At 42.6% G+C, this 23576-nt stretch overlaps 1 protein-coding gene across 1 annotated transcript; it reads right to left on the reverse strand.

Annotated features, from left to right (window-relative positions):
• Nucleotides 1-558: 558 nt before the first annotated feature.
• Nucleotides 559-23526, reverse strand: TULP3 (TUB like protein 3). The gene is made up of 11 exons (XM_081207829.1): nucleotides 23389-23526; nucleotides 20722-20773; nucleotides 20187-20349; nucleotides 15279-15455; nucleotides 13739-13869; nucleotides 13163-13360; nucleotides 9567-9679; nucleotides 8400-8514; nucleotides 6129-6227; nucleotides 5212-5383; nucleotides 559-3524 (listed from the first exon to the last, which is right to left on the reverse strand). The coding sequence occupies exons 1-11, from the start codon at nucleotides 23430-23432 to the stop codon at nucleotides 3391-3393; spliced, it is 1398 nt and encodes a 465-aa protein (XP_081063955.1). The 5' UTR covers nucleotides 23433-23526; the 3' UTR covers nucleotides 559-3390.
• Nucleotides 23527-23576: the final 50 nt, after the last annotated feature.

Genomic DNA, 23576 nt, shown 5'->3' on the forward strand with positions numbered 1-23576 from the left:
GAGATGAGCCTGCTGACGACTCTTAACGACTGCAATAGGTCTTACAGGAAAAGGCAAGGGGTGAGAAGGTGAAAAATGGCTTAGTCATGTATAATGAGATAAGAATCCAATGTCTTTGTTCAGACCAGGTCTCTCCATGGTTTTAAGTTTGGTGATGAGTTGCAATTCAGCAGCTTCTCTGAAGAGGGTCTTTTAAATCAGTTATTAGAACACTGCCCACTAATGGGGCTACACGGCCTAAAGCAGCCTCTTGTAAGTCAGGCAGTTGACCTATAAAATGATGGTGTTGAGGGTCATCGGGAGCATAAAAAGCTGGATATAATAGGGGGCATCTTTATAGGAGACATCTTGCACTAGAGAGGAATTCCAAACCTGGGAGCTGCTAGAGAAGTCTGTGTAGTGACTGGGCTCCCATTCAATGTTGCTAGAAACTGTTTAGGAAGGCCGAGAAGGCTTCGAAAATAAGATCACAGGGGCAAGTGTCATAGGTGCATGCAGTGGTAATCAGAGTACAAAACTCAGTGCAAAACATTCAAAAGAAACATGCTGGTAGCAGTATCACATTTTTAAATATATAAATTATTTTATTGGAATACAAAAAATATAAATATAATCAATACCATACAGTTTTGGATTAGGCATAGTGGAGGCTTCTACAAAACAAATACAGTTCCAAAGCAATAAGAGATCCCTTATTTCTTGATAGTCTGCACTGATTTTGCAGAGAAGCATTTACAGTATATGTAGGCAGAGGAGGACTGAAAGTGCAGCATAACACTACATTTGCAACAGCAACCAAGGTGTAAATTCCTACCCTTTGCATTCTTTTGCTTGTTCAAACAGAAATGTAATAAAAATCCACAGCTGGGTTAAAATCCGAGTCAGCCAATTCCAGCATACGAGATTTCCAAGCAAGGAAGTACACAGAATTTTTGTTTAAAATTAGGATTGTAGCCTAATTCCATAGGCAAACTACAGCATGAAATCACAACAGGGTTAAGTCAGAGAAGTCTGACTGCTAGAAACAGGAGCCAAGTTTGGCCACATGAAGCCAGCCCCATTTTATGTGGTGGTAGGGACAGTCTCTTACTTTAAAGTGCTCCAAATTAAACAGCAGAAACTACATACCTGTATCACTTTTATACTAATTAATTGTCATGCATTATAGGAAGAATTTTGTTATTTAGTGATTGTATAATAATTCTTCCTATTTCACCCACAGAACTAATTCTTGAGGAGACGAAGTGACTGTTTAAGCCAGTTTAAGTCTGTAGTGTTTGTATTCCAAAGATTCAAATGGCTAAAGGCAAGTAGCAAGATCATGTGCATCTAGACAAAAAATATTTCTGGCACCAGAAAAACATTATTGAGCTGTGGTATGGACAAAGGTGAAAACCTTAAAAAAGTGATGTTCTTTAACAGCTGACACAGTTGGGGAAACAACCAAGGGACCTGTCTTTTAGTCAAACATCTGAGGAGACGCAACAATCTAGACTCACCAGCACAGAATGCAGCCAATGCCATCTTGCAGGGTCTTGGGCTTCCAAGGACAAACAAGATGCATAAAGATGGAAAAGAGGAACATGGCCCTGGATCTCTTGGGAAATGGCTCTCTCATCCCTTCCTTGAGTTCTACACAAGTGCACAATGCTATTAGTGGCAAGATTTCCTTGAAGGCAATTGCAACTCACCAGCTTTTTCTAAAAGTGATGAGTAATCGTTCACTTACAGCAAAGTGCAGAATTTACAATTGATAATGATGAATGGTTTTTATTCCACCTATAAGAAAACATTTCAGCAAACCTGCATTGCTTTGAAAGAAGACAACACGGTATTTACTAATACAGGGTTTTAATGGCACACAAACCAGACACAACTGCATTTTAATGAAAAGGTCTCCCTCGGGAGGTTGTGGGCTCTCCTTCCTTGGAGGTTTTCAAGCAGAGGTTGGATGGCCATCTGTCATGGATGCTTTAGCTGAGATTCCTACATTGCAGGGGGTTGGACTAGATGACTCCTGGCATCCCTTCCAACTCTACGATTCTATGAAAGTCCAGAATTGGTGACCAGAAAGGGAAGGAGCAGCTTCAGACAGCAGGGGTTATTCAGCTGTCAGTGTTCTTTGGAAATACAGGGCATAACACCTGAAGGCAATTTACAGAAGAAATTCTACAAGATACACAATGAACTGCATTGCAGAGGGTTTGACTAGATGACCCTCAGGGCCCCTTCCAACTCTACAGTTCTATGAACTGTAGTTAAGAAGGTGCTAGCCCAAGGATCCCCTGAGAGCCAAGATGCAATCAAGGTCCCTTGGGTCAAGAAGCACTAATGCCTTACCTGTTCCAATAATCTGTAGGCAACCATGGAATATAAAGATTTGGCTTAATCTAGCAGAGATAGCAGCTTTCCTTCTGCCTTAGAATATACATGCACTTAGTCAGTTTTTAATGATCATATTCAAGCAAATATGTCCAAAAAGCAAAAAACATCTTACCCAACTGAACATTTAGAATGTACAGTTACATATAAAACAAGGAAGATTGCCTTTAACACAAAAAATGCTTTCCTTGCCTACCAACAGGAGTGCTGTGTTTTTTAAATAATTTCTCAAAAACAAACAGATCAATTAATAATGAAAAAAAGAAAGAAGGCTTATCACTGAATGAAACAAGAAAATTAGAAATCCTTATATGGCTCTTGAAACTAGCATGGCATGTCAATCAGTCAATTACTGGTATCAGCATGACATGTCAAGGATGTCATCTCTTCACTTGTGGAAAATCACCTTGTGGAAAGACACTGACAAGGTGAATTTTGCCTTATTCAAGCTGATCAATAAACTTCACCTTATTGGAGAACATACCTCTACAACAAGTACTCTTCAGCAGATGCAAAGCGGCAGAGCAACACATGGAAACCAACCAACTTTACTGGAAAACAGGACTGTCAAATAGCAAGAGCAGCAAGACACCCAAGACATCTCTTGTTACAGGAGCACAGATGTATCAGTGGCATTAGCATCAAGGACACGAGTAATTTCATGAGGAAAACAGGCAGCAAAATTTCATTAATGTGATTCTAACAACAGGAATTCCTAGACACTGGTGCTCAGCTGCTCGGGGGGGGGGGGGGAGCAGGGCTCTTTTCTAAAAAGCCTCCCTCTCAGGATTACGTTTTCCTTATTCTTCTCCAAGAATGAACATATCTTAGAAAGACAGCATTCTATGTAGTCAGCCATCAGGGCTCCATTTTCCTTCTAGGTAAGCACAAGGGACATTTTAGCTGTTAGTTTCTGCCCCACACAGCCCAGGATTATCAAGTACAATTTTCTTCTCAGATGTTAGCACAGGAAGAAAAACAAGAAGCGGTCTTGTTGTACTACATCTGTCATTCACATGCCAGTTTGCTATCAAAACTGGAGAGTCCAACGGCAAATGCCTGAAGGGCGCACAGGGGGTAGTTAAAGTCCAAGGTGAACACATCTTCTGCCACACGGCCAAATTGCATTACAATGTAGTCAACTAGAGAAAGGGAAAAAGGGAAAGAAATCATAATCTAGCTGCATCATATGAATGGAATCATCACATTTATCCGTAGCAATTCCCTACCTGCTATTTGCCCAATCTGCACATATCAAACCCTGAGGCAGATATTGTTTCTCACAATTGGTTCGGGCCCACACTTCCTTATTTTCAAGACACCATTCCTATATTTTTTAAGCCCAAAAGGAACCTTTTTGCCTCATAGCAGAATGATGGTCCTTCCTGGCCATTATGTCAAAGCTGACAGAACATCTTATCAGGCATCCTGAGGGCTAGACAACGGAGCAGGGCAGGCAGATGGTACACAAATGACTGGTATTGCATGCTTCAATTTGGTGCAATGCCCATCACCTCATGATAACCTCATGGAGCTGGCCATTATGTATGAGAGATCTGGAGAAGACAAGGTGAATCTCCCCGTGTACCTCTGCAGAAAGCCAGTGCTGCCCAGATTAGTTAGCCTAATATTGGGCTGGTGGAGTCAGTTGCTAGGCCTCAAGGCCAGAATGGGTGGGCCCTCAGTCAGAAAAGAGGCAGAAAGTAGCCTTACCGTTTTCTTTGCAGACTTGGCAGGGCCAGTGTAAATAGGTGGACTGTATTCCTAGTCTTATTGCCTGGAAGGCAGAAAGACTAGGATATTCCCAGCCTAATTTCTGATAACCCCAACATGGATCATTGGTACTCCCTTCTTTAGTGAATAAAACTCCTCAATTGAAATCCTAAAATATAAAACCTCAAACTAAACCCACTCTACCCTTTCTAAATGGACAGCAACACACTATAACATGGCATTTGAATACTTAAAAGCACTGAATGTATGTGACTGTTTTACATGTTTTTTTAAATAAATAAACGTTCTTTATTTTTAATTGTATTGTTTCCCTACCTTTGTATTTGCCACCCTCAGCTCCTTTGTGAGGCTAAATTTAATAAAATACAGGTTGATATAAAAATATATTTTAAAGATTTCTATTGAAAACAACTACAGTGGTACCTCTGGTTATGAACACTTCTGGTTACGAACGCTTCAGGTTTACGAGCTCCGCTAACTCACAAGTAGCTGCTCCTGGTTGCGAACTTTGCCCCAGGATGAAAACGGAAATAGTGTGCTGGAGGTGCACGCGCAGCGGGAGGCCCCATTAGCGAAACCGTGCCTCAGGATAAGAACACTTTCAGGTTAAGAACAGACCTCCGGAACGAATTAAGTCAACAACCAGAGGTACCACTGTAAAATTGGGGCCATTAATATTCCAGCATCTCCCCATTCTGTTCAAATGTATTCAAGCAGCAACAGATGATGGTAACAATGGCTTGCAGCCAATTAAAAGTGCAAGACTTGGATGAAAGGAGTGTTTAAGTTGGGTGAGCAACATATGTTTTGGCATGTAAGACTTCTGGAAAAAAAACATTGGCACAAGAGAAGGGGGCTTAGAGGGACGGGGAGGGGCGCCGGTGCAGAGATCTACCTATTCAGCATGGCAGTGGTGCTAGCAAAAGGATTTTTGAAAGCAACATGTGACTTCTAGGATTTGTCTTCTCTCCATCAAACTCAGCAATCTTTAGTGAAAGATTCTGGATGCATTCCCAGCCCTGAACCTTCCAATGTTCTGGACTGAGAGTCTAGCCCTCCAACTTCTGCTGTAGCTATTAATGTCTTAAGACTTACGGTCATTTTCATGGACGATCTGGAAGTTCTTCACGGAGGCCTGGGTGACTCTCCCATGGAAGTTCAAGACATATGACTGGGTGTCATCATTCCATACTGGAGCTTTGTTGTGCAATTCAATTAGGTTCTCCATGTTTTTATTTTGCCATTTTGACAGCAAACTCTCATGCTCCTGTGCAACAGAATAAGCAAGAAAACAAGACCTCAGGTTTCCTTTCCCATCCCCTTTCCATCAGACCAGGTCTACAAAACTGCTGATAGCTCTTCAACTTCACAGTCCTGACTTCATTTTTTTTTTTTATTCCTACTCACCATCGCAGGCACACATGCAAATGAAAATGGCAACATTTTCATTCTATTTCTCATTCAAATATAGAACAAACTCAATTTTCAATAAATTTAAATAGCTTTTCAAAACAAGTCTCTAAGCTCTCCTAGAAAAAAGTTACAAAGCAAAATGTGTAGCTGTCTTCTAGGAGACTTCTTATTCCTTCCCGTTCCCAAGGCTGTTACCCTTCCACTCCAAATGAGCTTATGTTTAGAAAATCTGAAGATCACTCTTTCTTGCATCATGTAAACAGAACATATAACTTGCGAACATGCTCTTATATACTGTGGCTACTCTCCCTCTTTCAGCTGAAGTGCTCTTCCACAGATGGGCAACAACACTCAAGATTCAACAGAGGCTATGACAACCTAGCTGAATATTATGGATTCAAGAATAAGCTACACACACGTCTCTACTACACTGTCAGAACTCTTAAGGGGAATAGTATAATTCTTTTAAGTGAAAAGTGTCCTAAAGTGCATAATATTCAGTTATTCAAAGGCATGCCTGTTGACTGCTCCTATCATCACTAAAATCTGAAACTCCATTTTCTCACTGTAGTGTGAATATGACCCAATTAGAAACTTGCATTTCGTGGCCTGATTGGAATCCGTTGATGATTGAGATTCATTCCTGGAATAATGACTGACATTTTCCTGGGTCCCTTGAATCCGAGCACGTTGGTTTCCTGTTGAAAAAAGGAGGTAGAAATTTTAGGAGGAGAAGACTGACCTTAAATATACAAATTTTATTGGATTAGAATGGTGTCTGACAAATACACTGGCCATGCTTGCTTGGAAAAGGCAAACCAGTTCCCAACATTCCACTTCACTCTAGCATTGCCCAGAAAGAAACAAAGCAGGATGGAGTGATGGAGATGAAGGGGTAGGCTCAGTCCTCACGCCTAACAGTGTCCCCGAGTGCACACCATTATTTTTACCCACATGAGTAAAAATAGCTTGCCTATTTCTATTTCTGAACCAAGATTTAATGGGTTCACAAAAATGCAGGGAACCTACAGCTGTGGAATTTTGTGTTGCCTTGGGGTCAGAAAACCAGCTGTTCTACTTAAAAGCCAGGATCCTGCCACCATTTTGGCAGGCAAAAGTACTATTTTAACCTTACCCCTTTCCCACTGAAGTATCCAAGCCTAGCAGTGAATCTCAACACAGCAACTAGTCCAAAGGTTTGCTCCAGTTCCTTATACTCCACAGCAAGTAGCTAGTGTGTCTCACTCCCATTACTCACCTCTGCCTTCTGTGTGATCTTATCTACCTTGTTTTAGTACCTGGACCTGAGAATGGGCTAATTTCCTTCATGAGCACTCATCACCCCATGGATGAGTTAATTGCAGGTGCAAGGTCAACTTTGTAGCAAAGCTTTTTTTTTTTAAATCTTGAGCAGGTCAATTTTGAGGTCTGGGATTTGTGAAGGTAGAAGTTCATATAATTTTCATTAGTGACGATTGAAAAATAGTCCATTTATTCAGAACAGTTGTTAACAATGTAGATTTGGCAAGTTTGGCCCTCTTCCTCTGAAGTTTTATATGCTGGTGTCAAAGCTTATTGGTGAGTATTAGCTTGGTTTTTTAAATGTATAGTTGCTTTTATTACAGAAGTGCCGACCCTGTTAATGTTTAATTTTATTATTTTTTAACAGATTTGTCATATTATTTTTTCTGATTAGGCCACTGGTGACCTTTGTGTTGAAATAGGCTTAGCATGTTTGGAAAGCCGTTATAAGGATATGCATGGAAATTCAACCAAGGGGAAGCGAGGAAGTCACTTAACAATGTCAATAAGTGTAATTTTAATAAGGATATGATTTATGTTTGTTTGTGTGCTTTGTGTGTATATAATTTTGTGAAACTTAATAAAAAAATTGGGGGGGGAAATGAAATAGGCTTAGCACATGTTGAAATATACTGCATAAATCCTACCAGAGATGTATTATTGCAGTAATTGTAACTATGAAAATTACTTTATTATAATAAATAATTATGCATCTTTTTCTTAACTAATTTTGTGACAGGAGTGAGCCAGTGGTAAACCCCACTGAGCAAGTTGGAGTTAACTCTTTATTAGCAAAAACACAATCTGCACATGAGCGTCAGGCCTCATGAGGACAGCAACTCATCTCTGGCAGGCCTTGCCCCCATGAGGCAGCTGCTGAGACTGAAGGTCCTCATCTCCCCACAGCTGCCTAAGTTCTCTCCTCTTCAGGGTTTTCCCCAAGCAATCTTGAGATTGTGCCTGTGTGAAGCTAACTTCTCCTCCGCCCTCCCTCTTCATGCCTCTCCTAGTTCTGGGAGATCCAGGAGGGAAGGGGAGCTTGTTGCAGAAGGAGGGAGAGACACTCATGTCTCTTCAGCAGCCAGACTCATCTCTGCCTCTTGGCCTCCCTTCTCTTCTGCTTCAGCTTCTGTCCAGTTCTGGACTTCTCTCTGCCACAGACTCCCCCCGCCCACAAAGCCCTGTCACCTCTTCAGCTTCCAAGACCTCCACCCAGTTCTCCCTATGACCACTCACTGTCATCCCACCACCATTCCCCAGCTGGTTCCTCCCATCATTCCTCTACATCCAACCATTCTATAATAGTTATGCCATATAGCCATCTTGCATGTAGAAAGGCAGATAAAATTGTTGCAACGAAGATTTATGAACAAAGCAATAAATGTTTCCTAGATTATCTGTGGGTGAAATACATTTTAGAATGCTTCAATTTTCAAACCAGTCAGGATTAAAGCGTAGACTAAGTCAAGGCTGCACCTTGCAGGTTCTCTTTTGTCCTTCCAATACAGGTTAGCATGAACAAAGACAATTCTTCTCCCTCACTCTGCCCCCAGTAGTAAGTTACTTACGTAACAGATTGCAGCCAGCTCATGCCGGGTGTGAGCTTTTTCCACCAGTCCCTGTGCTTTGACTGGACTAACCCCATGATCGTAAACAGTAAATTTAGTCCCCATAAGATTAGATCTAGGATTAGAGAATACAAGTGAGTTGGAAAATTTCCTTTCTCCTTAAAACACATCTGACATTTTATCATCCTCTTTCCCCAAAGCTTGCCTTAGTTTGCCCAGGAAATGAAAAAAACTATGCAAATCCACCATCACATTTTTCTGGATTCTGAGCGCTTTGGTCTTCGGTGCCCTTCTTCAGCTATATCATAGAATTGTAGAGTTGGAAAGGACTCCAAAGGTGATCTAGTCCAGCCTGCTGCAATGCATGAATCTTAACCAAAGCATCCCTGGCCGTCCAACCTCTGCTTAAAAACCTCCAAGGAAGGAGAGTCCACAACCTCCCGAGCTGGGCCAGTTCACTGTTTAACAGCTCTTACCATCATAAAGTTATTCCTAGTGTTTAGTCAGAATCTCCTTTCTTGCAACTTGAAGCCATTGATTTGGGTCCTAGCCTCCAGACCAGTGGTGTCTGGCCCCCATGGGAACCAGCCACCACTGGGAGATCTTTTGGCCCTCTGGATGTTGCTGTTGGACTACAACTCCCATCATCCTTGACTACAACATCTGCAGGGTCACATCAACCTGGACTCCCAACTTCCAAAGTTCAAGGGTGATGGGATTTATAGCCCGGCAATGACTGAAGGGTTGCACATTACCCACCCCTGACATACATGAACATACGTAATTGATCCATCTAGCCCAGTATTGCCTAAGCACCAGGTTATGATTCTCACCATACAAGGAATTATGCCACAAAAAGCCATAACAGAGAAAGTCACACAACACAGGAAAAGCACAAAAGTATCCAGCCTACATTGGGATCAGCTGAGGCTTTTTGTTGTGGAAGCAAGGTACAAAACATGTCATAGCAAGCCCCCACTACCTCTCTGAACATTGGCGAAGGGGCCATAGCTCTCAGTGACAAAGCTTTTCGTATGGAAGATTCTAGGTTCAAACAGATCTTAAGTAGCAAGGATGAAAAAGGCCTGACCTTGGAGAGCTGCTACTAGTTAGACAGTATGGGGCGAGATGAACACAGTATAAGTCACATCACTTTGAGAGTCTCACCTGAGTTTTCCAATAAAGCTTTCTCCTTCCCTGGACAGATCTGTTGGATCAATTGAAATGAGGTAATTCGATGTTTTGCTCTTTTTCCTTTTTCTCCCCGCAAGAAGGAATATCTAGACATATAAACATTTTAAAGAAGGTAAGGAGTGAAGGGAGAGAGAATATTTCAAGAGAGCATAGTAATTATGCATTTTAAAGCAATTTCTCTAGAGCACCACTTCTCACATGGTGGGCCATGCCCTAGTTTGAGATGGGCTTGACAGTCCCCAGCCTCTGTCTACCTACCCACTCCTTCCTTCAGGAAGGCTGGGCATGTACCCTCGTACAAGCTGGCTTTCTCCTCTGTCCTCTTCCCACTACAACTGAACTAGATGAAGAGGAGGAGGTGGCAGCTGAAGAGGGAGAACCTGAAATGAGTGGAAGGGGGAAAGGAGACAATGGAGGCGAAGGACAGCAAGTGGCCAGATTAGACTCATCAAGCATCCTTACCAATCACACAGCTCCCACCAGCCTCAGCTGCTGCTTGCTTCTGTTAGCCCAGCCCTGAGGTCATTATGGAGGAGGACAAGCCACGATCCCTTGTCATCTCCTCTTCACTATTGCCTGCTGCTCCTGCAGAATTTGTCATTACTGAAAATTTGTGCTACGGGGGAACGGAAGTAGATGTTCGCATCTGCTGAATCACATGACTGGTGCCACTGGTGATGGAAATGTTAGTAATACCGACGTTGGGGAACATGCTGTTTCTAGTGGTTCCTGAAGCCAGCAGCTGTTGAAAAACCTTCAGGAGGACTGCTCCAGTGGCGGCTGAGGGAAATGGTGACGAGGACAATGAAGAGAAGATAGTGAGGGATCATGGATTGTCCTGCTCCATGCTGATGTCAGGCAGGTTGCAGCTACCCTGTTGATGAAAATCCTCCTTGTTCTTCGGCTCAAGGAACTACACAAGCAAAGGCAGCTAGCTAGGATTTGGATCAACAAGGGAAGTGACTCAGTCACGGAGTCCAGGAACTGGTGGAGGCCTTGGCCTGTCTACCTGGAGGGGGGGATGATAACAGCTGCTGGTAACCTAGCCTGGAGTGCTCTGACAGCAGGAAGGGCTTCCACATAAAAGAATAGCTTGGGCTGTCTTCTTCCTCTCTTCACTCGGCTGGTTGTAGTGTCAATGTCGATGCAAAGCAGTCAGCAGCTTAAGTCCTTTGGGTTTTGTTTCTAAAAAACACCACCCACCCACTTCCTGAAGTTGTCAGCACAATACACTATTCACTGGACTTTTTATATAAAAAAACTGAAACTACCTAAAGAACAAAGCCACACAATGGACAGGATCACACTTCAAAACGACCTTGACAGATTAGAGAACTGGGCCAAAACAAACAAGATGAACTTTAACAGGGAGAAATGTAAAGTATTGCACTTGGGCAAAAAAAATGAGAGGAACAAATACAAGATGGGGGACACCTGGCTTGAGAGCAGTACATGTGAAAAGGATCTAGGAGTCTTGGTTGACCACAAACTTGACATGAGCCAACAGTGTGACGTGGCAGCTAAAAAAGCCAATGCAGTTCTGGGCTGCATCAATAGGAGTATAGCATCTAGATCAAGGGAAGTAATAGTGCCACTGTATTCTGCTCTGGTCAGACCTCACCTGGAGTACTGTGTCCAGTTCTGGGCACCACAGTTCAAGAAGGACACTGACAAACTGGAACGTGTCCAGAGGAGGGCAACCAAAATGGTCAAAGGCCTGGAGACGATGCCTTATGAGGAACGGCTAAGGGAGCTGGGCATATTTAGCCTGGAGAAGAGGAGGTTAAGGGGTGATATGATAGCCATGTTCAAATATATAAAAGGATGTCATATGGAGGAGGGAGAAAGGTTGTTTTCTGCTGCTCCAGAGAAGCGGACACGGAGCAATGGATCCAAACTATAAGAAAGAAGATTCCACCTAAACATTAGGAAGAACTTCCTGACAGTAAGAGCTGTTTGACAGTGGAATTTGCTGCCAAGGAGTGTGGTGGAGTCTCCTTCTTTGGAGGTCTTTAAGCAGAGGCTTGGCAACCATATGTCAGGAGTGCTCTGATGGTGTTTCCTGCTTGGCAGGGGGTTGGACTCGATGGCCCTTGTGGTCTCTTCCAACTCTATGATTCTATGATTCTATGAATGGATAACTGTGAATTTCCAGTGTTGTGTTAAAACAAACTGATGCAAGGGGTCTACCATTAGATAGGGTGAGGCAGCTAATCTGGGGTGTCATAGAAGGCAGCATATGGTTGGTTTAATTCATTTTTCTTGTACTTTTACTGCAAGGAGAGGGAAACAGGTTCTGTAAAGAACACAGAATCTGGGGATCATAAAACCCACACCACCATTTTGTGATTGGCTCTGTCCCCACCAGCTGTCTTTTTGTAACAGCCCTCTCCAGGGGACCCTGGAGGTACAAAGACTGAGAGCCCCTGGTTTAATGAGAACCAAACTAACTTAATAAGTTATGAGACGTGTGCAATGTATGCCAGCAGCAAAACTTTGAAAACTTGTTACTGCTGCTAACTAGAAATTTATTTATTATTTTTTATTGTTATGATAGGTCTGTGTTAGCATTGTTGGTTGCTATTTATTAACAGGGAATTTGTTATTTGTTTCTTGAAGGATATACAGTGGTACCTCAGGTTAAGAACTTAATTTGTTCTGGAAGTCCGTTCTTAACCTGAAACTGTTCTTAACCTGAGGTACCACTTTAGTTAATGGGGCCTCCCGCTGCCGCCGCCGAGCGATTTCTGTTCTCATCCTGAAGCAAAGTTCTTAACCCAAGGTACTATTTCTGGGTTAGCGGAGTCTGAAGCGTATGTAACCTGAGGTACCACTGTAGTCAACCTCTCTATTATTTTTATGAGTGCTAATTTGATGGTTCTCATACAAGGAAACGTCCAGTGAAAATCATGCTAACAGACAAGCTTGCTACTGAGATTCTGAGAAGTGCTGACAAGTATCATGTTCAGTTGATGAATTTATTTCAACTAGGAAATAAGCTCTCTGGACCTTGATTTCTTTCAGTATGTATCATGTGTATGTGCACTTAAATACAAAGGTGTGTGCTTTTTTGTAATGTTTTATCACTTTTGCTGGTCATTTAGATAGCATTTATAAATAATATTTGGATGGTTGCCCTAGGACTGCAGAACCAGATGGAGGCAGACACTGCCACTAGACAAGGCACTGCGAGCCACTGGCAAACTGTGCCCTCAGTCTTGCAGGGAGATCATGAGGGCATGGAGACCGGCTTGGCCCTATCAGCTGGCTACCGAAGGAGCATTTGCTCCCATGTTTGCTGCCCACTTCCCTCTCATTCCCTTTGCCCCGTTTAAAAATTGTGTCTATTAAATTGTGAGCCTTCATGCAGGGACTCTCTTAACTTTCTAATGCATAAGTGTTGAGAACAATTTAGGTCCTTTGTAAGCAATACAGAAAACAAAAAAGTAAAAATAAATATACCGTACACTCTGTATGGCTTTAATTCTTGCAGGGGGGAGGTTGAACTTTTTTGGTTTTACAGTACACCCAATACATTCACTACAACATTATTTGGTTAAACACAGTACCTTTCTGTTGTCATCCCGCTCTAGGTGCATGTAGTAAGTAGGAAAGAGGCCTCGATCCATTCCCTTCTTATCTCTAGTAATTCGACATTTCACGGTAATACCACGAGGAGCTGGGCGTAGTACAAACTCCTCCAGGTTTCCCACTTCTCCCAGCTCTGCATCTGTCTGAGAAAGTGCCACGCAGGAAGCACCCATTTCCTGTAAGATAAAACAAGGTCAGGTCAGAGTGCTTCCACAACACACAAATTTAAGGAGAATAAAGGTATATTGTCTAGTACTGGGACAGTCAACAAGGCACCTTACAGAATTTATAATGGTTCAACATGGGAACAGGAGCAGAGGAGGAAAGTGCAAGACTTGCAAATAATAACAACTTCAGGAGTAAACATAAGAGCAATAATGATAATGGCATTCAAGATAAAGTAAAGTCTCCAGTTAAGTCCCATTTTAAAACATGAGGGTAAGGAGTCTGGGAAGACTTCACAGGTTGAATCTGGCAATGTTGGTGCTGATGCAGACTCTAGCAGTCACAAGCTTTCTTTTTTACATTTGTCACTGGGAGAATAGACTGCATACCATAGCAGACTTCTGGCTGTTTGCAGAAGCAGGCCTCTGAGATTCTAAACAGGGCGAAGGAGATCCTGACTGTTCCTTGGTTTCTTCTTCCTCGGTATCTTCCTCATCAAAATTCATACTGCCAGAGATACCTATCAAAATGCCAGAACAAAATGTTAATGTAAAAGGAACCATGTAGCAGATATATCTCCCACTATTGTCCCTAAATTTAAATTGCAATAGGTTCATCATATATGAAATAGCAACATGACTAATCCATCCCAAACTTCCCTAATTAATTTGTAACACCTTCCAACTTATTTTTCCAGACAGGCTATGAGTCAGTAACAATTTAACTCCATAATTCTCTAATCATCTATATGCAGTATTTTTATTTGCTACACAGTCCACTTCCTCCATAAAATATGAGAAAGATCTTAGGGGTTTTAGCAGACCACAAGTGAAACATGAGTCATCAGCATAACGTGGCAACTAAAAAGATGAATGCAATTTCAGGATGTATCAACAGGTCACAAGACAGAATCTTTCTTCTGCTTTGGTCAGTCCTGGCCTCAGAATACCATATCCAGTTCTGAGAGGCCTGGAGACCAAGTTGTATGGGGGTGGGGAGACTGAAGGAGTCAAGTATGTTTAGTCTGGAAAAGAGACAATTAAGAGGCAATGTGATAGTCATCTTCAAATACTTGAAAGGCTGTCACATACAGTAGATGGAACAAATTTTGCTGTTCCAGAATGTTCAAATTACAAATAAGAGGTTTTTACATATGCCTCAGAAAGAACTTACTGTTGGTAAAACCCCTTTTACTAAATTGGCATTTTAAAAAATCGACAGTAAAAAATATTACATTATGAGGCAAACAAACCCACTTACTACCAAACTTTTCCATAATGAGAAAGTAAAATAAGTGGGAGAAAGTGGAGAAGTGGGCTGGGGAGCGTTTTAGAATAAATTTTCAGAATTTGAATACAAAATGGGAACTACTCTGCTGGAGCCATAAACTGAAAGTAAATACAGTAGTCACACATTCATCTTCTCCCTGCCCAACATTCTAACACACTTTCATTGTCAATGAATTGTTTAACCCTTCTATTTCCATCATGGTTCATGCAATTTTTTAAGGAAGTTTTGGTAATGTTGGAAGTTAGGGTATGGAAGGAACCTAAGCATGCAGCAGATATAGGCATCATCAGCAGAAGAGCAGCCTGAAGGAGATGCTGTGGGGAGAGAAGCAACCCGTCATTGCATAACTGTTCCTTACACTGTAAGTACCTACTGCATTTTGTGTGTAATTTAAAAAACCTTTTGCCTTGCTCCTTACAACATCTTAAATGTGCATGGATTTATATATTTGCTTGATACAATATAATTATTTATTTGTTATTATTTATTAAATTTGTACACCACTCTTCACCCAAAGATCACAGGGTGCTTCACAACATAAATAATAAACTCTCACCTCTCTGGGGGGAAAAGTCATTTGTGCTAAGCCATACCTTGGGCTTAGTGTTCATGAACCAGCTCTTTAGATCAATTTCTTACCTCGTTTCTGCAGAATGTCTTGCAGATTCACATTGGAAGCTTTATCTATTGTACTTTCCTCAGTCTTTTTTGGCTCACTGTCATCTTCTGTTGAGGATGATCCAAGTGAAATTATCTGGAGTTTAGGCCCCAACTCCTGAATCCCTGGTTTCAGGAAGATAGCTGGACCATCAAAGCCTACAAACCAGAGTGAAATGCATTGTTCAAGCATATGGTGTACAGTTATTTTCTAATTACACAAGTAGTCAAGATGCCATTATGGAAGCATACTGGAGTATTCTAGAAAAATTGTGGTTTGCCAAGTGGTCATTTGTTTAGTTCTGCAGCTAAACTCAGAATTTTTCCAGAGGAAGACAAGAGTTTAGTTGGGCAGCCCACGCCTACAGGGCACACTCAAAAGGATGTGGCTCCTATCTTGCCAACCACTTCTGAAGGACAGCAGCAAGAGGAAGCAGCAGTAGAGCAAGAGCTGGATGACAGGACCTGCAGCGGGCAAGGAGGGTGGGTTGGGCAACTGCATGCACTATCACTTTAAAGAACCACAGTGATGTGTAAGCAGCCTTTTGTGTAAGTGTGGCCTCTGCACAACCCTACATATGGGTGGAATGACAGGCTGAGTAACCAGGGAAGTGAGAAAGGTGCTCCAAAAGGCCACAGAGCTCATTGCAACCTGTCTGAAACAGGTCTCCACCTATGCTTAAACGTCAACCCTGTAGTGCTGAGGCCTGCAATCAGACAGTGATGCAGCAAGAGTTCTGCCCAGAGAATTCCCTGAGAAAAAGCTGTGGAAAACATGACTTCCCTTGAGCATGTGCGCACAACCGAAGGCACTAGGGGTTGAGTCAGTTCAGAGTAGAGCTCATGGTTGATGAAATCTAGCAGGGAAGGATCTGGAGGGAGACTGGAAACCAATTCCTAGGACCTTCATAGCAGAGAAATAGCCATGATTTTTCTTACAGCTTGCAGTCCTGCCCACATAGAAGGAAAGGGTTTGCCAGATATCCAAGGACATCTCCAACAGCAGTTCAACTGTAGCACTTCACTCACCCTTCTTACAGGGGTGATGGCAATAAGGAAAGCTACCGTATAAAGTTGGCAAATAGGGGTTGAGCCATTAAGAGAATAAGGGCTCCCAACAGGCTTCAAATTTTCAGGGGATCATAAAGAAACGGGGTGGGGGTGTAGAGAATTAAAAAAATGCTTCAGAAAACATCTCATCGAGAAGCAGCGCCTGTTCCTGGAGGTTGCCAAACATTGTGTATCCCAAGGGTGAAGCATGCCACAGACCACGCAGGGGGCAGGTACTCACTTGTGAGAACAAGCAACTGCGCAATAACATCTGCCACAGATTTGATGCTAGCAAGATGCGCCACCATTAGACCTATGCATCCGAGCATGCACCCATTTCACAAATGCAGTGTGAGGGCTGCAAGGTCCTCAACCTTGTTCTATCTTCTATATACCAGTAGATGAAGACAAAGGGTACCCATATTGTTGGTGACCACTTGAACAGCCTGACCATGAAAGAGAACTCAAAATGCTTGAAAGTCTTCAATGTCATTGAGCAGATGAACTTAATGTGAGACAACATTGTGATGCAGCAACAAAAGGGCTAATTCAATTGTATAAAGTTAAAGGTAAAGGGACCCCTGACCATTAGGTCCAGTCGTGGCCGACTCTGGGGTTGCGGCGCTCATCTTGCATTATTGGCCGAGGGAGCCAGTGGACAGCTTCCAGGTCATGTGGCCAGCATGACTAAGCTGCTTCTGGCGAAACAGAGCATCACATGGAAATGCCGTTTACGGAAGGAGCGGTACCTATTTATCTACTTGCACTTTGACATGCTTTCGAACTGCTAGGTTGGCAGGAGCAGGGACTGAGCAACAGGAGCTCACCCCGTCGCGGGGATTCGAACCGCCAACCTTCTGATCTGCAAGTCCCAGGCTCTGTGGTTTAACCCACAGCGCCACCCACGTCCCTAATTCAATTGTAGGTTGCATCAAAAGAAGTATAGTGTCGTGATGAAGGGCAGCAATAGTCTAGCCCTATTTTGCCTTGGTCAGACCACACCTAGAGAACTGTGTCTAGTTCTGGGCATCAGCATCTAAGAAGGATATTGACAAGCTGGAACATGTGCAGAGGCGGGTGAACAAGATGATCAAGGGTCTGGAAATGAAGCCTTATGAGGAACAGTTGAAGGAGCTGGGTATATTTAGTCTGGAACAGAGGAGACTGAGAGGAGATATGTTAGCCATCTTCAAATATCTCAAGGCCTGTCATATGAAAGAGAGATAAAGCTTGCTCCGGAGGGTAGGACCCAAAGCAATGGATTCATGTTACAAGGAGGGAGATTCTGACTAAACATTAGGAAGAACTTTCTGACAGTAAGAACTGTTCAATAGACTATCTTGGAAGGTGGTGGACTCTACTGGAAGTTTTTTTAAAAAAATATAAATTTTATTCAATTTTCCATTTTTTCCAAAATTACATCATAACAATTATTATTTTTCACAATTTCAAAATTCCCCCATTCCCCCTGGACTTCCCTCAACTTCCTTCTCTGGTTTATTTCACAGTAATTTCATTTCACTGGAAGTTTTTAAATAGAGCTTGGATCGCCATCTGCCAGGGATTCTTTAGCTGTGATTCCTGCATTGTGGAGGATTGGAGTAGATGACTCTTGCGGGTCCCTTCTAACTCTACAATTCTGTGATTCTGAGTTTGTTGTCTCAAACAGGTTTCAGAAGTGCTGTTCTATTCATGGTTGGTTTTTTTTAAATGTAAATTTATTTTAAGAAGATATCATCTATTCTGTAATCTTTACATTGAGCTCTTTGTCTCTCTTCAAAAATCATGCACATTGATAAAACCATCAAATCTGAAATATACATGGACAGGCAGTTGCAATGAAAATCTAACTCAGTCACATTTTACTTCAAAAGTGGAAACTTCCAGTAACTGTGGGGGGTGGTATAAAAAAAGTTGAAAGGGAAAATCAAGTGGGTCAAATCTCTCTGGGAAACTTGGAGGTTATTCAAAAGCACACAATAGTTCCTCAGTTAGATTTACTATATACTATCACCCCATAATATTGTTCTCTGAGCTTGCACTCAAGAGTACTGCAGTTTTATATTATTGTTTTTACACTGCACGGTTTTGCTCTAAGATTCTTGTGTACTGTATGCTTTTTTATTGTTGGTCTATTGACTGTACTAAATATACATCACTCTTTGTTTCCCCTAGTCCAGATGGCCACTTGGCTCTACCACCATGGTGACAAAAGAGGAATACAATTACAAATGTTCTAAGTCCCTTCAACTTCACTGAACCCTGCCCACCAACAACATAAATATTTCTTACTTGCCATGCTTTCCAGAGGTTACTGCATCCTGTCATACCTTCCCTGTTGGAGCACTGGAATCTCCAAAAGGAAACCATGTTGTTAGAATGCATAATCACCTAAAGTTACGGCAACTGATCTTGCCCAGATAGTCCTCTAACAAACAGAACTCAAGCTATCCAAAGTACACAACCACCAACATTTGTGAACCAATGACTTCTCAAGCAATGACTGGATAAGAGCGATCCATATGCTGTGTTATAAAATATAAGCTATATTTAATAGCTTCGGCCTAATATACCTGAAGGAGTGTCTCCACCCCCATCATTCAGCCTGGACATTGAGGTCCAGCTCCGAGGGTCTTCTGGCACTTCCCTCACTGCAAGAAGTGAGGTTACAGAGAGGTGGTGCCCGCCCTGTGGAACACCCTCCCATCAGATGTCAAGGAGATAAATAACTATACAACTTTTAGAAAACATCTGAAGGTAGCCCTGTCTAGGGAAGTTTTAAATGTTTTAAGTTTTATTCTGTTTAATATTCTGTTGGGACCCGCCCTGAGTGGCTGGGGAAACCCAGCCAGATGGGTGGGGTATAAATACATTATATTATTATTATTATTATTATTATTATTATTATTATTATTATTATCCCCTCCCTAAATATCACCTTGCCCTACAGTGTAGATAACTTGCCTATATATGTCTCTTACCTGACTACACTCATAACCATGTGTCCAGTGTGATGTCCATGATGCACACTGGTACGATCTACTATATGTTCCTCTACCCCCTTCTGTTGTCTTGTCTGTCAACAGAGAAGCATTATCTATAGCATATAAGTAGTAAGGGGAAGAAGAATCATTCATCAACTGTTATCATATTTGTATACTTTGATTACAAAAATTATTGATTCTACATTCAATTATTCTATGGAAAACATGGACACAACAGCAAATAATGGCTGGTGTTTGTATAACTTAATTTCAGCCATACTGTTTGAAGTAAAAAAAAAAATTGATACAGAACACTAATGATGATGCACCATTTTGAATGCTTTTTAAACAGAATACAGTGGTACCTTGGTTTAAGAACAGCTTAGTTTATGAACAACTTGGATTAAGAACACTGCAAACCCAGAAGTAGGTGTTTTGGTTTGTGAAGTTTGCCTTGGAATAAGAACATGTTCCACTTACTGATGAGTGTGTTCCATTTGTAAATTGAGTCCCCCGCTGCTATGGGAAAGCACGCCTTGGTTTAAGAACGGATTTCCGGAACCGATTAAGTTCGTAAACCAAGGTACCACTGTATACAATTGGAATTCCTCACATAACACCTGCTGTAAACTCCAGGGAGAGTTGCATTTTGTATAGCAGCTTAGTTTGTTTCAACATGTCTATTTCAACCGTGACAAATAGTTAGCTATACATTTTGCTACAGTATGGACGAGCACATCTGTAAATACAATACTTAATATTTTAGAGTGCCAACTTCTCATGAATTTGATAGTGCTTATTTCAGGGGATTACTGAAAGTAAAAGAGCGTTTAATAATTACAAAGACTTCACTCACCATGGAGGTGAACATCACTGCAAACAGGCACATGGGGTCCTACTAAAGGGCTCTGCTCCTCAGACCCTTTGAGCTTCACCTTATGCAACTTTGCTTCTGGATTTGGCTGCACCATCAAGGGTTCAAGACGCTTCTTCCTCTGTTTCTTTTCCAGAAGAGCTCTCTGTCAAGGAATACGCTCATTTATTAGCCTCAGCAATAGATCTTAGGAATTCCTGCAATGTTATATGTAATGCCCAATGCAGTACTTTAAAGTACTTTCGACTAATCATGCAAGTTTAAACAAATAAATTTCATCTGGGGCTATAAATTATTTAATTTACAAACAGCCATATAATAAAGTCTTTTGACTAATGATGCAAGTTTAAGCAAACATTTTACTCTACCTTACCCTGCTCAAATTATCTGAATTTACAAAAATAAAGACATGGTGTAACTAGATGAGCTTGTTGCAAGATCCAAATTCATGAGATAATCAATTACTCATTTTCACTACTACAATACCTGCCAGGCACTGCCTTGTGGTTTTGATTACCTGGTTCTCCAGTTTCAGCTGACGAAGTTTCAAAGCTTCATCCTCAAAGCCACTGAGAAAGATGAGAAATGAAGTATTAGCATTTCTGTTCATGCAGTAATGTGGTTGTAACAAATAGTTCAGGAAAGAGAGTCAAAATCTGTCAACATATGCAGCATATATATAAGATTTTTGACTGATTAATTATGTTTCTAAGTCCACCCTTCATCAGGGTTTGAGCACCAGCAGCAAAAATAAAATACAGTAATTAGTGTACAAACCTCAACAGTATTAGATCAAATTTCATCTTAGCCACGACCTTACTTAAGCCACTTTCCTTCTGCTCCCCAACCCCACATTCAATATGGAGATGACATTAACCTACCCTGTAAGATTGCAAAGCACGTGCTTAAAAATATTAAGAATTATTCTTATTCTTTTGATGTTTCTCCAGAAACAAGCACAAACATACTAATGCAAATGTAGGATGAACAACCAAAGTTTTTGTTCTAGTATCTAAGACCTAATGTTTTCACCATTATGCACAACTTTTGAAATTCTGATTTTCATTGAAGCTTTTACATAACACATAGAACAGAACAAACAATACAAACAGGATACAGCAATACCATACTTGCATGGCAAATAAATATACTACAACCAAATAATACTATCTCAGGTGAGTTGCTTAAATTCTAGAACAGAGTGATTTGATGCAACCAATAGAGGTTGCATCAAATTACCACCTGTGTTTACATAAGAAAGCATCCAAATTATATCAAATTTACTGCTTTCAGCAAACCCCTAAGCACTCAATTTCTGTCAACATAGAGCAGTGCCCCCAAACCCTAAGTCACAGAGCTCCCCCAGGAAAATACAGTGGTCAATGGTTTCAAAAGCCACAGGAAAGCATGCAGAATGGTCACACTCCTCCATCCCATTCCCAACAAAAGTTTCAGTGTCATGACCACACCTGAAGACAGACTGAAACTTCTCTAATCACTTTTCTATAAGCATGCCTGCAGCCTGCATGCCACCAGCCTTGTCAGCACCTTTCCCAAGAAAATGATATTTGCAACTTGGTGACAGTTGTTCAGCACTTCTGGGTCTAGGGAGGGCTGCTTGAGGAGAAGGCACATCCCTGCCTCCTTCAAGGCACCTCCCCCCACTCTTCCACAATGATACATTAATCACTTCCTGGATCCATCCAGTCATTCCCTCTCAGCTAGATCCAAAGGAGGACAGGGAGTGAGCAAGCAACTAAGCAAGCAACCAATCAACTAGCCAAGCTCCTTCAAGCAGCTTATGCACATCCTGAGGCCATAACAACTGAAACAGATCCATTACAGCTGCACTAGAAATTGCTCTGGACATCTATTAGAACAAGCCTAACTGTGGCATCTAAATTCTGTCTGATCTGTGGGATTCTAGCCTTGAAATGCCGGGCAAAACTGTCACAGCATGCCTTTGAGAGTGCAAAAGCCCATTCACTACAGAAAACAGCATTGCTATCACCAGATGTATGGGAGAAAATGAGCCAAAAAGAGGTACACTGTTAGGCCAATGGTTAAAGCTGCTCCCAGGCAGCAACAACCAAAAAGAATCTAGCCTGATCCCACATTTATATTTCTATCCTGAATTCTGGTGTTTGATCCCATCCAGGCACAGCAGAATGTTGGAAACTGGGATTATACAAAGAGAAAATTAGGTTACCCATGAGGCAAAGTGAGGCCTCTGGCAGCAAGACCTTCAGGGCAGCAGATCACAATGTAGATCTTTATTCCTTCGTGTTCCTAATGTGAATTAGTAGGGGAGCACCATTTTGTGTTTCACCTCAAATGCCAAAATGTATTGGGCCAGCCCTGGTTAGGGCTGCAAGCAAGGGCTTGTCTACACATGGGTGTAGCCAGGAGGGTGCAGGGGGGCAGTTACCCCCCCTAAATCAAGCAAATAAATAAAAATAGTTAACTGACCAAATGTGTCACAGATAACTGGGTTCTGCCCCCCCCCCCAATAATGCCTGCCCCCTAAAATTAATCCTGGCTACCCCCATGTGTCCACCCCTCGGCTTAAGGGGGGCTGTGAACCCTGCTTGCGCCTCCCCTAACTCCCCCTCGTCCTCGCCCCTTCTCCTTCTCTTGCCGCACACTTCCCACTCCTTAAATCTGGAAATTCCCCGTGCAATTGATGCAGCTCCCCTGTTCGGATTCTCAAAGCACGGGGGATCTCCGCGTTTCGCTGAAAGGGGGGGGGGAATCGGAGGCTGCGCGGAGGGGGGACGGCTGGGCCGCTTTCCGCGCCGGGGCCGGACGCTTTTAACTTCCCGAGCGACCAGTTGCGCGCTGAGTTAGTGGCGCACGTTTTCATTTTCGAGGCTTACTTACTTTCGCCCTTAAGAGAGGCTGGAAAATAAAATAACGCCTCGGGATGTTTACGTACCCTCCCCAAATCCTTATGGGGAACAACCACCCCATCCATTCGGAGACTTCCCCTTAAATCTAACAAATAGGCGCAACAGCCAAAAAGCGGACGGGGCGCAGTCAGGGCGGGCGGCGCTGAAGCAGCCGGGGGGTCAAGCCCGACCCAGGGGGACGGGGGGGGAGCGAGGCCGACGCCTGAGCCGGCCGCCTCCCCTCCGGGATACGTGGCGAGGAGGGCGGAGGGTGGCAGCAAGGGCGGCCGCCTTACCTGGCCCCAGCGCTGGGGCAAATCAGCCCGCTGCCGCTCGCCATCCTGTCATCACCATGGGAACCCCAAGAGGTGAGGCCGCCGCCGCCGCCGCCGCTCCCCAGCAACCGCCCTCCTTCCTTAGCAACCGAGCGCGGCACTGAAGCTTCGCGCCATTGGGCGAGGACCCCGAGTACCCCGCGCTCTCA

The sequence above is a fragment of the Podarcis bocagei genome (genome assembly GCF_964188305.1).
Source record: "Podarcis bocagei genome assembly, chromosome: 9".
In the NCBI taxonomy this organism is placed as follows: domain Eukaryota; kingdom Metazoa; phylum Chordata; class Lepidosauria; order Squamata; family Lacertidae; genus Podarcis; species Podarcis bocagei.

Bases quoted from the DNA above. Each gene is read 5' to 3' on its own strand.
- TULP3 (XM_081207829.1), bottom strand. From the start codon at position 23,432: ATGGCGAGCGGCAGCGGGCTGATTTGCCCCAGCGCTGGGGCCAG. The intron at 15,456-20,186 runs GTGAGTGAAGTC...TCTGGTTTGTAG, and splicing joins CAGTGATGTTCACCTCCATG to GCTTTGATGGTCCAGCTATC. The intron at 8,515-9,566 runs GTGAGACTCTCA...CTCTAATCCTAG, and splicing joins AGCTTTATTGGAAAACTCAG to ATCTAATCTTATGGGGACTA.